General features: G+C 45.6%; 1 protein-coding gene across 2 annotated transcripts in view; it reads right to left on the reverse strand.

Annotated features, from left to right (window-relative positions):
- LOC117369139 (serine/threonine-protein phosphatase 2A 65 kDa regulatory subunit A alpha isoform) overlaps positions 1 to 9,696 on the reverse strand; it is a 204,379-nt gene extending 194,683 nt beyond the window's left edge. Inside the window, exon 1 of one of the 2 annotated variants that reach the window (XM_033963184.1) lies at positions 9,576 to 9,696. In XM_033963184.1, coding sequence (XP_033819075.1) covers positions 9,576 to 9,659 — 84 coding nt within the window. In that variant the 5' untranslated portion in view covers positions 9,660 to 9,696. The remainder of the gene's footprint in view (positions 1 to 9,575) is intronic. The other variant, XM_033963185.1, reaches the window with a different exon arrangement.
- Positions 9,697 to 11,841: the final 2,145 nt, after the last annotated feature.

Raw genomic sequence — 11,841 nt, forward strand, 5'->3', positions numbered from 1 at the left:
TGGGAGATGAGTAGAATCCCTGATGAGACTGAATATGAGGAAGACATGTAACTAGGGGGAACTGATGTGTGAAGTGTCTCCTCCAGCCCAAGGAGAATCCAGTTCAGGTTATTGTGGAATTCAGGATTAAGGCTGGGGGCAGGGCCAAAGGCAGTCCTGTTGCTAAAGAAACTATTTGGTTAAAGTTTATGTTGCCTTGCCATGTAAAAGCTAAACACAGAGGGGACTTGGAGGGCATGATTTTGGGGGGGCCTGAAGACCTAATGACGGGAGGCTTTCCCCTTGCACGGCTTATCAGGCAAAGCGGTGCTTACCCCTGTGGTGAAGGCAGGGAAATCATTACTTTTGGAAAAACCCAAAGTTACTAATTATGTGATGCTAAGATTAATAGAAGCATGTGAGAAAAAAACTCAAAAGCTCCTGTGAGACCTGCCCCACGGGGTGGGAGCCAATAGCAGTGGCTGTGAGTTGCCAGTGACCCTGGGGGAGGGAAAATAAAGGCCGGTAGAAGAAACAGAGACTTTGGGAAAGTTTGCTACTGGATTTTGGTTTTTGGGTTTTTCTTTGGGGGACAAGAACTAGTTTGTTCACAGTCTTCATAACTGGGTGCAAGAATATTGAACTGAGTTGCTGGACATTGCACCAAAGTGACATTGTAAGCCATTGCACAGTTTAACCATCTTTTGTTGTTTTTCTTTATTTTGAATGTGGTAAAACTTGGAGGACTTGGACCAGGAATCCAGAATCCGGGTTTTCCTTTTTGCCAGCCATATAAAAGGCGCTACAATAAATCTACCTGTGGTCTGAGCCAGGCTTCTCACCTACTCAGGAACCGGCCCGGCCACAGTATCTACCAGGATTTCTCTACAGCCTTAACAGAGCAGCATAGGAAATTTGCACCTCTTAGCAACCACCTTCAGGAGAAGCAACTACATTTCATGCTTGTTTATCCTACAATTTTGAAAGTACTGTAATAACATCAGGGAAGTTGGCAACAGTTTGCCACTCTGACCTTGGCACAGGACTTTTCTAAACACCTTGGAATCTGATGGATCCCCACTTGCAGGCTTTACTATATCATACGTACTCATTCATGCAATCATGCTACAGCATTGACAATCAGGTGGTTTTCTTCCTGCCATCCTTGGGACATTGCGCTAGTATTTGTTTGTCTTGCTGCCTTAGTTTTATCATACATTTTCTGTACCCCCTGTGTTACTACCTGTTTTGGGGGAGTTTTACTTGTTTAGTTTTTTTGAGGGGTGATGGTAATTTGGGAGATTAGAAGGAATGAGGGATGGGGGATTTCACGGGGTCAGGTGGTGGATAAGTTTTGCATGGGAATCCCTTCTCAAAGTGTTCTCTCTTTTTTTTTTTTGTCGCTGTGCCCTTTATGTTAAGGTTAATTTTTACTACCATATTTTTTGCTCCATAAGACGCACCTGACCATAAGACGCACCCACCTCTAGAAGAAAAACCAAGAAAAAAAATTCTAAACCAAATGGTGTGCACTGTACCCTGTCCCCCATGAACGCCTATTTCGGAAACTGAAGAACCATGGGGTGGAAGGAGACGTACACAGATGGATCAAGAATTGGTTGTCAGGTAGGAAGCAGAGGGTAGGAGTAAAGGGCCACTACTCGGACTGGAGGAAGGTCACGAGTGGTGTTCCACAGGGGTCGGTGCTTGGACTGCTGCTATTCAATGTATTTATAAATGATCTAGAAACAGGGATGAAGTGCGAAGTAATAAAATTTGCAGACGACACCAAACTATTTAATGAGGCTAGGACTATAGAAGACTGTAAATCTTTACAAAGGGACCTGAACAACTAAGGGAGTGGGCGACAAGATGGCAGATGAAGTTTAATGTAGAGAAATGTAAAGTCTTGCACATAGGAAACAGAAACCTGAGGTACAGCTACACGATGGGAGGGCTATTGAGTGAGAGTACCCTAGAAAGGGACTTGGGGGTAATAGTGGACAAAAAAATGAAGCAGTCGGCACAGTGCGCAGCGGCCGCTAAGAAAGCGAATAGAATGCTAGGTATAATCAAGAAGGGTATTACAATCAGAATGAAAGAAGTTATCCTGCCGTTGTATCGGGCGATGGTACACCTGCATCTAGAGTACTGCGTCCAATATTGGTTGCCGTACCTAAAGAAGGATATGGCAATACTCGAGAGGGTTCAGAAGAGAGCGACATGCTTGATAAAAGTTATGGAAAACCTTTCATATGCTGAAAGATTGGAGAAACTGGGGCTCTTTTCCCTGGAGAAGCGGAGACTTAGAGGGGATATGATAGAGACTTACAAGATCATGAAGGGCATAGAGAAAGTGGAGACTGAGGGACAGATTCGTCAAACTTTCGAAAACTACAAGAACGAGAGGGCATTCGGAAAAATTAAAAGGGGACAGATTCAGAACCAATGCTAGGAAGTTCTTCTTCACCCAGAGGGTGGTCGACACCTGGAATGCGCTTCCAGAGGGCGTGATAGGAATGCGCTTCCAGAGGGCGTGATAGAGTTCAGTTTTGGGGTTCAAGATGGGATTGGATGATTTCCTGAAGGAAAAGGGTATAGATAGAGGATTACTATACAGGTCCTGGACCTGATGGGTCGCCGCGTGAGCAGACTGCTGGGCATGGTGGACCTCTGGTCTGACCCAGCAGAGGCATTACTTATGTAATGTTCTTATGATGGTCTAGTGGCAGGCTGGGACAGGGTACAGGGCATATCTAGTAGTGGGCATGTCTAATGGTAGGCAGCCCCAAGCCAGCCTGCCCCCAGCCAGCCCGCCCCAAGCCAACCCACCAGCTCCAGGCCAACTAGCCCCCCCCAATACCTTTTTTAATTCTGCCATCAGCTCCAGCCGGCTTCTCTCTCTCTCTGCCTGCCGCAGCAGCAGCCTTTGCTATTCCTCATTTCCCGGCTAGCGGCAAAACAAATCAGTAGCATGGATGTCAGGAGCAAGCTTTACGTTCTCCCGCTTGGCCCCGTGCTGCTTTCTGAATGGCTGCCGTAAGTTCTCACGAGTCCCTCGAGAACCTACGGCAGCCATTCAGAAAGCAGCACAGGGCCGAGCAAGAGAGCGTAAAGCTTGCTCCTGTCATCCGCACTGCTTAATTTGTTTTGCTGCTGGCCGGGAAATAAGATGAGAGCACTGGACCACCAGGTTAAAAAGGGGGAACAGCGATGGCAATAGACAGACGGACAGACCGGAGGGGGGAGAGGGTTTTTGTGTTTTTTTTAAAAGGTGGCGCGGCGGCAGCGGGCAGGTGGGTTTAGAAAGGAGATGCGGCAGGCGGGTTTTACAATGGTACGGGGAGAGGGTAACAAAATTTGCACCTTCGCTTCATAAGGCGCACCTAGATTTCCACCCACTTTTGGGTGGGAAAAAGTGCATCTTATGGAGCGAAAAATATGGTATTTGTCTAAGATAAGGGGTAACCTAATATCTTTTGCAAGCCGGGAAAGGCTGGGCTCCCAGAATGCTCCTAACATTTTACTATCTTATTTCTCTTATTGCTATCTATTACTGTTACTTCAAAAAGTGGGTGTCAGGTCAAAAGCGCGCCGGGACAAAGGCGCGCCCAGACAATTGAGCGCAGCGCGCACCGCCACACCGCTCTAAATTACTGTTTTTAGCGCTCCGACGGGGAGGCGTGGGGGGGAACCCCCCCACTTTACTTAATAGACATCGCGCCGCGTTGTGGGGGCGTTGTGGGGGGTTGTAACCCCCCAATTTTACTGAAAACTTCACTTTTTCCCTGTTTTTAGGGAAAAAGTTCAGTTTACAGTAAAATGTGGAAGGTTACAACCCACCATAATGCCGGCGCGATGTCTATTAAGTAAACTGGGGGGGGTTCCCCAACAAAAACCCCCGTCGGAGCCCCTAAAAACTGTAATTTAGAGCGGCGCAGCAGCGCGCATTGCGCTCAATTGTCGGTGCGCGTTTTTGTCTTTCGCGCCGTTGTCTATGAACCCAAAAAGTGGGCTCCCCCTTAAGCTGATCTCCAGCAACGTCAGGGGTATCGCCTTGCGGATTAAGTGCACAAAAATATTGGCTGCCCTTAAATCAATACAAAGCAGATGTAGCATGCCTTCAGGAGACTAGACTAATGAATGAAGAGCATCTTAAATTGTGCCACTCCTGGGTGGGTGGCATACATTTCTCCTCACCCTCTGGACGGAATGGGGGGATAGCGGTCCTTGTTCGAAAGTCCCTGCCCTTAGGAGTACAAGTGTTAGAAAAGGCAGTTGATGGAAGATCCATGCTCTTGTGCATGACCATTGGTAGTTTGTGGCCCGAATGCAGTGAAGTTACCCTTTATACAGTGACTTATTGCACTTCATGGGCAATACTTGGACGCTCCACTCGGGAAATTTCAATTTAGTTATGGACCTGCTTCAAGATAAATCAGGAAGCCCTTTGTCATCTTTGGGTTCTCAAGGCAAATTGTTGGCTGATTTATGTTCCACTCTTGATGTAATTGACTCATGGCAGCTTCTACATCCCGAAATGTGGGACTACACTTGCTTGTCTCGAACTCATGGTAGTTGGTCTAGGCTCGATTATATATTTGTGCCACCTACCTTGTTTCCACATGTGGTCTCGGCAGTGGTGGGTCCCCTCAACATTTCAGACCACACACCCATCTGATTTGACATCCATCTTGACTCTGTTTAAACACTATCTAAATCAGTGGTCTCAAACTCAAACCCTTTGAAGGGCTACATTTTGGAATTGTAGGTACTTGGAGGGCCTCAGAAAAAATAGTTAATGTCGTATTAAAGAAATGACAATTTTGCATGAGGTAAAACTCTTTTATAGTTTATAAATCTTTCCTTTTGGCTAAGTCTTAATTGTCATTTATAGCTATAGAGACATATGATCAAGAAACTGTTTTATTTTAATTTTGTCATTATGATAAACATACCGAGGGCCTCAAAATAGTTCCTGGAGGGCCACATGTGGCCCCCAGGCCACGAGTTTGAGACCACTGTTCTAAATTATGGCGCTCTCTCACCTATCTGAGTCAAGATTCTGAATTTCAAAAATTTTTACATATCTAGTGGGATGATTTCTTACATCATAAACGGCCAAGATAGTGTTGAAAGGACACACTCGCCTATACCAGTGCTAGAAACTGTAAGATTAATCAAGATAATAGACTTACCGAATATACTTGAATATAAACCAGGATTTTGGGGCCAAAAAATTGGCCCAAAAATAGGGGTCCTGGTTTATATTCGGGTCATCCCCCAGTGACCACCCGAAACCCTCTCGGACTTCCTGCCGACCTGCCTTAGGCCAGGACAGGAGGGATCCCTCCCGTCTTCTGCCCCGGCCGACACTAACAATTACCACCCTCCCTCCTTCGCGTACCCGTTTGTTCCCTAGTGGTCCAGGGTGTATCCCCTGCTGAAATCCTGCAGAAGATTGTAAAGGTAAGTAGCCAGCAGCACACCCAGGCCGGCAATCAGGAGCAATCTTTTCGTGCTCCCGGCCGGCCCTGCACCGCTCCTTGATAGGCTGCCGCAAGTTCTCACGGAAGCCTATCAAGGAGCAGTGCAGGGCCAGCCGGCAGCATGAAAAGCTCGCTGCGTGCCAGCTTGGGTGTGCTGCTGGCTACTTACCTTTACAATCTTCTGCAGGATTTCGGTGCGGGATTCACGCTGGACCACCAGGGAACAAACAGGTACATGAGGGAGGGTAGTAACTGTTAGTGTCGGCTGGGACAGGAGACGGAGAGATCCCTCCTGTCCCGGCCTACCACTAGGTGGTTTAAGTTAAGGGGAATGGTTACCGGTTATCTGCTGGATGGGTTAGAGGGCAGAGGGGAGTACGGGACAATCAAGCCATTGTGACATCACTGATGAGGTTGGCGAGGGGGGGGGGGGAACGACAACGACAGTATTCAGAGCCTGGCAGGGAAGGGGGGCTTGGTTCACAGCCTGGTAGGGAATGGAACTGAGTGCAGGGCAGGGAGGGAAGGAGGCTGGGTGCAGAACTTGGCAGGGAGAGGGGCTGAGTGCAGAACCTTGCCAGGGAGGGCGTGACAGAGGGGACACTGGGTGAAGATCCTGGCAGGGCATGGCACTTGAATATTAAGCCCCCCAACTTAAATTTGAGTCAACCATTTTTCCTCCTTTTTGAGGGGAAAAATGGGAGTCTCGACATATTCGGATTGACTTATATTCAAGTATATACGGTAAACGGTTTATAAATAAAATAACACTGGAGAGGGCTTTATGCAAGGCCAAACGTGCATACCTATCCCAACCTTCCCCAGCCACTTGAGAGCAATTTCTCTCTTCTCAGGCTGCACTTAACTCTCTTGCATTCTCGGTATAAAAAATGGGCTACTTTCTGCACTTATCGCCTTCAGCACTTTGGTAATAAACCGGGCACATTATCAGCTTGGCTACTGGATATAAATTTGGGTAGGCAACCCATACTGGTGAGTGGTGTCCCAGACTGAGGATGCGGCCTGAAGTCTTCATAATTATTTTGAGCAGATGTATAGCACGGGTGCTCCTATTTTCCTCAGACCTCATCAGGGATTACCTCCAGTCCTCCGGGATGCCGCACCTCCCAGAGGAAGCTGTTTCGCACTTAAACCAGCCCCTTCAAGGAATTGCAGAGTGCTATTAAAAAATAAAAAAAAACAATCCTTACCAAACCTTACACAGCCCCAGTCCCAACAGATTTTCAGGCGAGTTATTGCATTTTAGAGTTAAAGTTTTGCAGGCCTCTACTGTCCTATTACAACGCCCTCACCCAGAAAGGTTCCTTTCCTCGCTTCGCGAATCAGGCCTTGATCTCTTTGATACTGAAACCTGGAAAACCAGCAGAGAGCTCCAGCTCTTACAGGCCGATTTCACAGATTAATGTGGGCCTAAAGTTATTTTCTCATATACTGGCAGATCGACTATCTTATATCCTCAATCTGTTTGGTGAAGATCAAGTAGAGTTTGTCCTGGGACAGCAGTCAGTGTGCAACATCCGTAAAGTATTATCTGCTTTGGCTCATTGCTAGCATTTTCGTATTCCAGCTCTTTTTGTCAGCTTAGATGCAGCCAAGGCATTTTGACAATGTGAATTGGTCCTTTCTATTTTCAACATTGGAGCATATAGGCATGAAGGACTTTTATCTGGCAACTATTCGCTCTCTGTACTATACTCCCAGTACTTCATTGCTGGTAAATGGGATTCGCTTGGACTCTCTCAGTAGGAGGGGGCACGAGACAGGGGTGTCACCTCTCCCCCGCTGATCTTCTTAACATAAGAGCCCCTACTCTGCACATTACACCAATTTGACGTCGTGAGCAGTCTTGGGAGTGGCTTCCATGGAACTTAAAACATTGACCTTTGCTGATGATTTGTTTCCAATTCTCATGAGGCCTGAAACATCCTGCCTTATACCAAAGAACACAGAACCGTTTATTGTATTTGAAGGTTTTGAAGGAGAAACTGCCAAACTTTACGCTAACTCACAACATAACCCATTTTCAACAAAAGGAACTGCCTCATGAATAGATACAATAGATAGAACCTTGTCCAAGCAACAGTCCAGATTTTATTATTGAAAATAATAAAATCTGGACTGTTGCTTGGACAAGCTTGATCTACTCTACTTCACTAGTAATGACAATTGTGCTTCCATTGTTCCCCCTTTTAAATCTTCTGTAAGCCGCCTTACTCTTAACAAACCGAGAAAAGTCAAAAGATCTACTATTTACCTCTCTAGTAAATCAATCGTTCTCCCATTGTAACCCCTGTTTATTAATCTTTTGTAAGCCGCCTTGAACCGCAAGGTAATGGCGGAATAGAAATAATAATAACTTTATTTTTGTATACCACCATACCCAGATGAGTTCTAGGCGGGTCACATTAATTAAACAGAGTTACAAATGGTTCCGTACAAGATTGATCAGAGTTGCGAACAGCAAAATCTCTAATGTAATGTAAAATATGTGGACCATGAAGCAGCAGAGATTGGCCATACACAATACAACATCTGAAGGAGATCTTATACTGAAAACAGTGGTGCAGACTCTGCAGAGAGGGCGAGAGGCAACCAGGGCGGTGGCACTCCTCCACTGCCTGCTCCTTTTCTGCCCCCTCCTGCCGCAAGTGCCCCTTCCCTTGTTCCTGGCGCGAGTGGCATTATCAACTTGCTGCCTGTATCCGCTATCGGCTCTCCTCCTTATGTCACTTCCTAGGAGTGAGCCCAGGAAGTGACACCAGAGGAAGAGCCAAAGCTAACAGCAGGTTGGGATGCTGTTTGTGCTGAGAATGTTAAAGAGGGTGGGAAGGGGTGTGCAGGGGCAGAGAGGACAGGTGCCAGTGCTGAAGGCAGACCCTTTCCCCTCCCCCTCCTTATTACACCACTGACTATAATCAAAGCTGTGTGGATTCAGGAAATAACTCCAGAATTCTGCAGAACATCACTATACTGTTATCTAGCAGAAAATGTCTACAATGACTTTAGATGCAAAATACAACATTTGGTAACTTTAAAATCAGATTTGTTTCATATGTATTTTGTTAAATATCAGTCATAAATAATGAAAATTGTGGTAGTCAAACTTTTGGCCATAACTATAAGAAGCAGAAAATAATATAATGCCTCTACAACCATATATGGTGTTACTTCACCTGAGTTCCAATTACCCCATCTTAAAAAGGAGGCCACTGAATGGAAAAGGTACAAAGCAGAGCAAGCAAAATGATTACAGAGATGGAATGACTCATTTAAGGAAAGGCTGAAGAGGTTAGGGTTCTTCAGCTTAAAAAATAGGGGGGCTGAAGGGTTATATCGTCGCCAAGCTGGAGGAGCCTATGGGTCAGAGAGCCACAAAGTGTTGAGGGAATAGGTTAGTAGGAAGCTGGGGAGCGGGTGCGCTACTTAACTGGAAGGATGTGTGGTCACTGGGGGGGGGGAGAGAAAAGGCACCGCATGGATGTAAAGCAGCAATGATCTATTACTTTCCTAATCTTTCTACACAATTATGCATAAGTTCTGCAAAGTGCAGCAGCATAGAAAACCGCTTATAAAAATGGATTTCAGAGAACGCTTTTGCAATACAGGGAAAACAGAAAGTGGTGGCCAGGCACAAGAAAATATGCTGAGAAGTCCTTCTACTAGTAAGGTCATTTTGGTTTTCTCCTCTTAGACTTGCCTCAGCAGCGAGACTCTAATCATTGAGAGAAAGGGCTTCAAATGAGTGTGCACACTCCCGACTTACTGACCACTACCACTCTAATCCATTTTTAAACTAAAGCGTTACTGAATAGGAGAGAGAAGTCCTACAGAGTAGCATCATAATTCATGTTTCCTTACCAACAAGGGTTTACAAATCCCAGTATTCATTCATTGACCACTTAGATACTTTACAGACCCGACCCGTATGTTCCGCATTGCCCGAGGAAGCGTGAGAGAAGCGACGGGCCTGGCAAAGACAGAGGCCGAAGGCTCAGGGCGAAACAATGATACCACATAAGAACAAATAGTAGCATTCAACGCTGCAGCCTCCCACCCCACAGGATCCATCGCTTTTTCTCCCCTCACCTGTACGTCCTCATTACGCAATTCATCGATCAGCACAGCAATGGGATAAAGGGAGTCATCTCCACCATCCGCCGCCGCTGCCATCTTGCCTTTCCTCCCTAGTCGGTGGGCGAAAACTAGATGAGGTGTTGGGCGGAGTCTCCCTGATTACTTTCGAAGCAGCCTAGCCAATCGCGGCTTTGTCTGGCAGGTCCAATCACAGGCTTCCTTCCTAACAACCAGGGGCGAGAAAGACTAAAGAGCACTGTGCAACCACACTTAGAAGGGGGAGGTGAGATGGATAATAGAGAATGACACGGTGACAAAATTCATCACCGTTCCCGCGGGAAATAACCCCATGTCATTTTCTAGTGTTTATTTCAACCTCAGTCCTTCTACACCAGCATTCTTCAAAGCAAAGCTTGTGGGTCAGTGGTTGTGGCCATTCATACTCTGATTCTTCCCTCTTTCCTTAAAGAATGACATGAAGATGGTTTCCCGCGGTTATCCGCGGGGACAGGGACGGTGATGAATTTTGTCACCGTGTCATTTTCTAATGGATAACAAAAAAGGTATCACGTGCCATGGAGATGACGCTGCAATGGCCATGCTGCTTGTGGTGTTTTCTGGATTGCTTCTATTGTACAGCAATTATAAACACTTTCCATTCACTCTTTTACCCATCATTAAGTACAAAGTAAGCAATTAAAGCATCAGTAGGGAAAATAGTTATTTTAGATAAATAATAAAGAAATCAAAGTTAAAAGAAATAAATAAAACAATAACTTGTAAAATCAATTCATTTGGTTCCAGTTTAGAATTATTCCAAACAGACAGTGCTCATGATTTCATCTTTACAGATTAACAAACGCTTCAGCCAGTATTTGGTCAGGTTGGCTGGCATTCACAATGAGAGACCGGCAGGAGGAAGAAGCAAGGCAATCTCACATTGAGTATGGCATTCAGTTCTGATTGCCGTACTCAGAAAAGATATAGCGGAATTAGAAAAAGTTCAAAGTAGTGACCCAAATGATAAAGACTAAAGAGGATGGAACTCCTCTCCTACAAAGAAAGGCTAAAAAGATTAGGGCTCTTCAGTTGTTATTGCCCCATTGCCTCCATCCCTTTCTGTGTGCAACTGCTAGGACTAGTATATCACCAGCTGCTTAATTTCTTAGAAGTTCATCAAAAACAATGGGTAGGAGCACTATAAACATAAGACCCCTTTACAAATTTCCCAGATGAGCTGTAAACATTGGTTCAAATGGAGACTTCATCAATTGAGCAAGAACAACATTAAGATCCCAAACCACTGGAGGCGGTTTGAGAGGAGGTTTGACATTGAAAAGTCCTTTCATGAATCTGAAAACCACCAGATGAGCAGAAAGGGGTTTCCCTTCAATAGGCTGATGGAAAGCAGCAATTGCACTGAGATGGACTCAGATTGATGTACCCCTGAGGCCAGAGGTGGATAAGTGCAAAAGATAATCTAGAACAGAAGATAAGGAGGAAACTTGAGGCTCCTTATAGTGAGAAATGCACCACGTAGAAAATATAGACCATTTTTGGTGGTAAAATTGTCTAGTGGCAGGCTTTCTAGAAGCCTCCAAAATGTCTCTTATAGGTTGAGAAAACTGAAGAGGAGTTATGTTGGAAGGTACCAAGCTGTCAGGTGTAGAAACTCAGGTCGGAATGAAGTAGAGATCCTTGACTCTGTGTAAGCAGAGACGGAAAAACTGGTAGAAGATATGGCTCTCTGCTGCTGAGTTGAAGTAGAAGGGAGTATCAAGGTTGTCTCGGCCACCGAGGAGCTATCAGAATCATGGTGGCATGATCGTTCATCAACTTGACAAGAATCTTGAGAATGAGAGGAAATGGAGGGAATGCATACAGGAGGAGATTCATCCATTCCAGTAGGAAAGCATCTGCCTCGAGGCGATGAGAATATATCCTGGAGCAGAACTGAGGCAGTTTGTGGTTGTGAGGAGCTGTAAAGAGATCTATCTGAGGCGTTCCCCACTGCGAAAAAATGTGATGAAGAGGCGAGGAATTGAGTGTCCATTCGTGAGGTTGCAGAAGACAACTCAAGTTGTCTGCTAAACAATTTTTCACCCCTTGGATGTAGACAGCTTTGAGGAAGGTATTTTGAAAGATTGCCCAGTCCCAAACCTTCAGAGCTTCTTGACAAAGGGAGGGAGATCCCATACCTCCCCCTGTTTGTTGACATAGTACATGGCAACTTGGTTATGAAGAAGATATTAAAAAGCTTTGAGAACGTTGAAGATCG

The sequence above is a fragment of the Geotrypetes seraphini genome, chromosome 11 (genome assembly GCF_902459505.1).
Source record: "Geotrypetes seraphini chromosome 11, aGeoSer1.1, whole genome shotgun sequence".
Taxonomy (NCBI): Eukaryota; Metazoa; Chordata; class Amphibia; order Gymnophiona; family Dermophiidae; genus Geotrypetes; species Geotrypetes seraphini.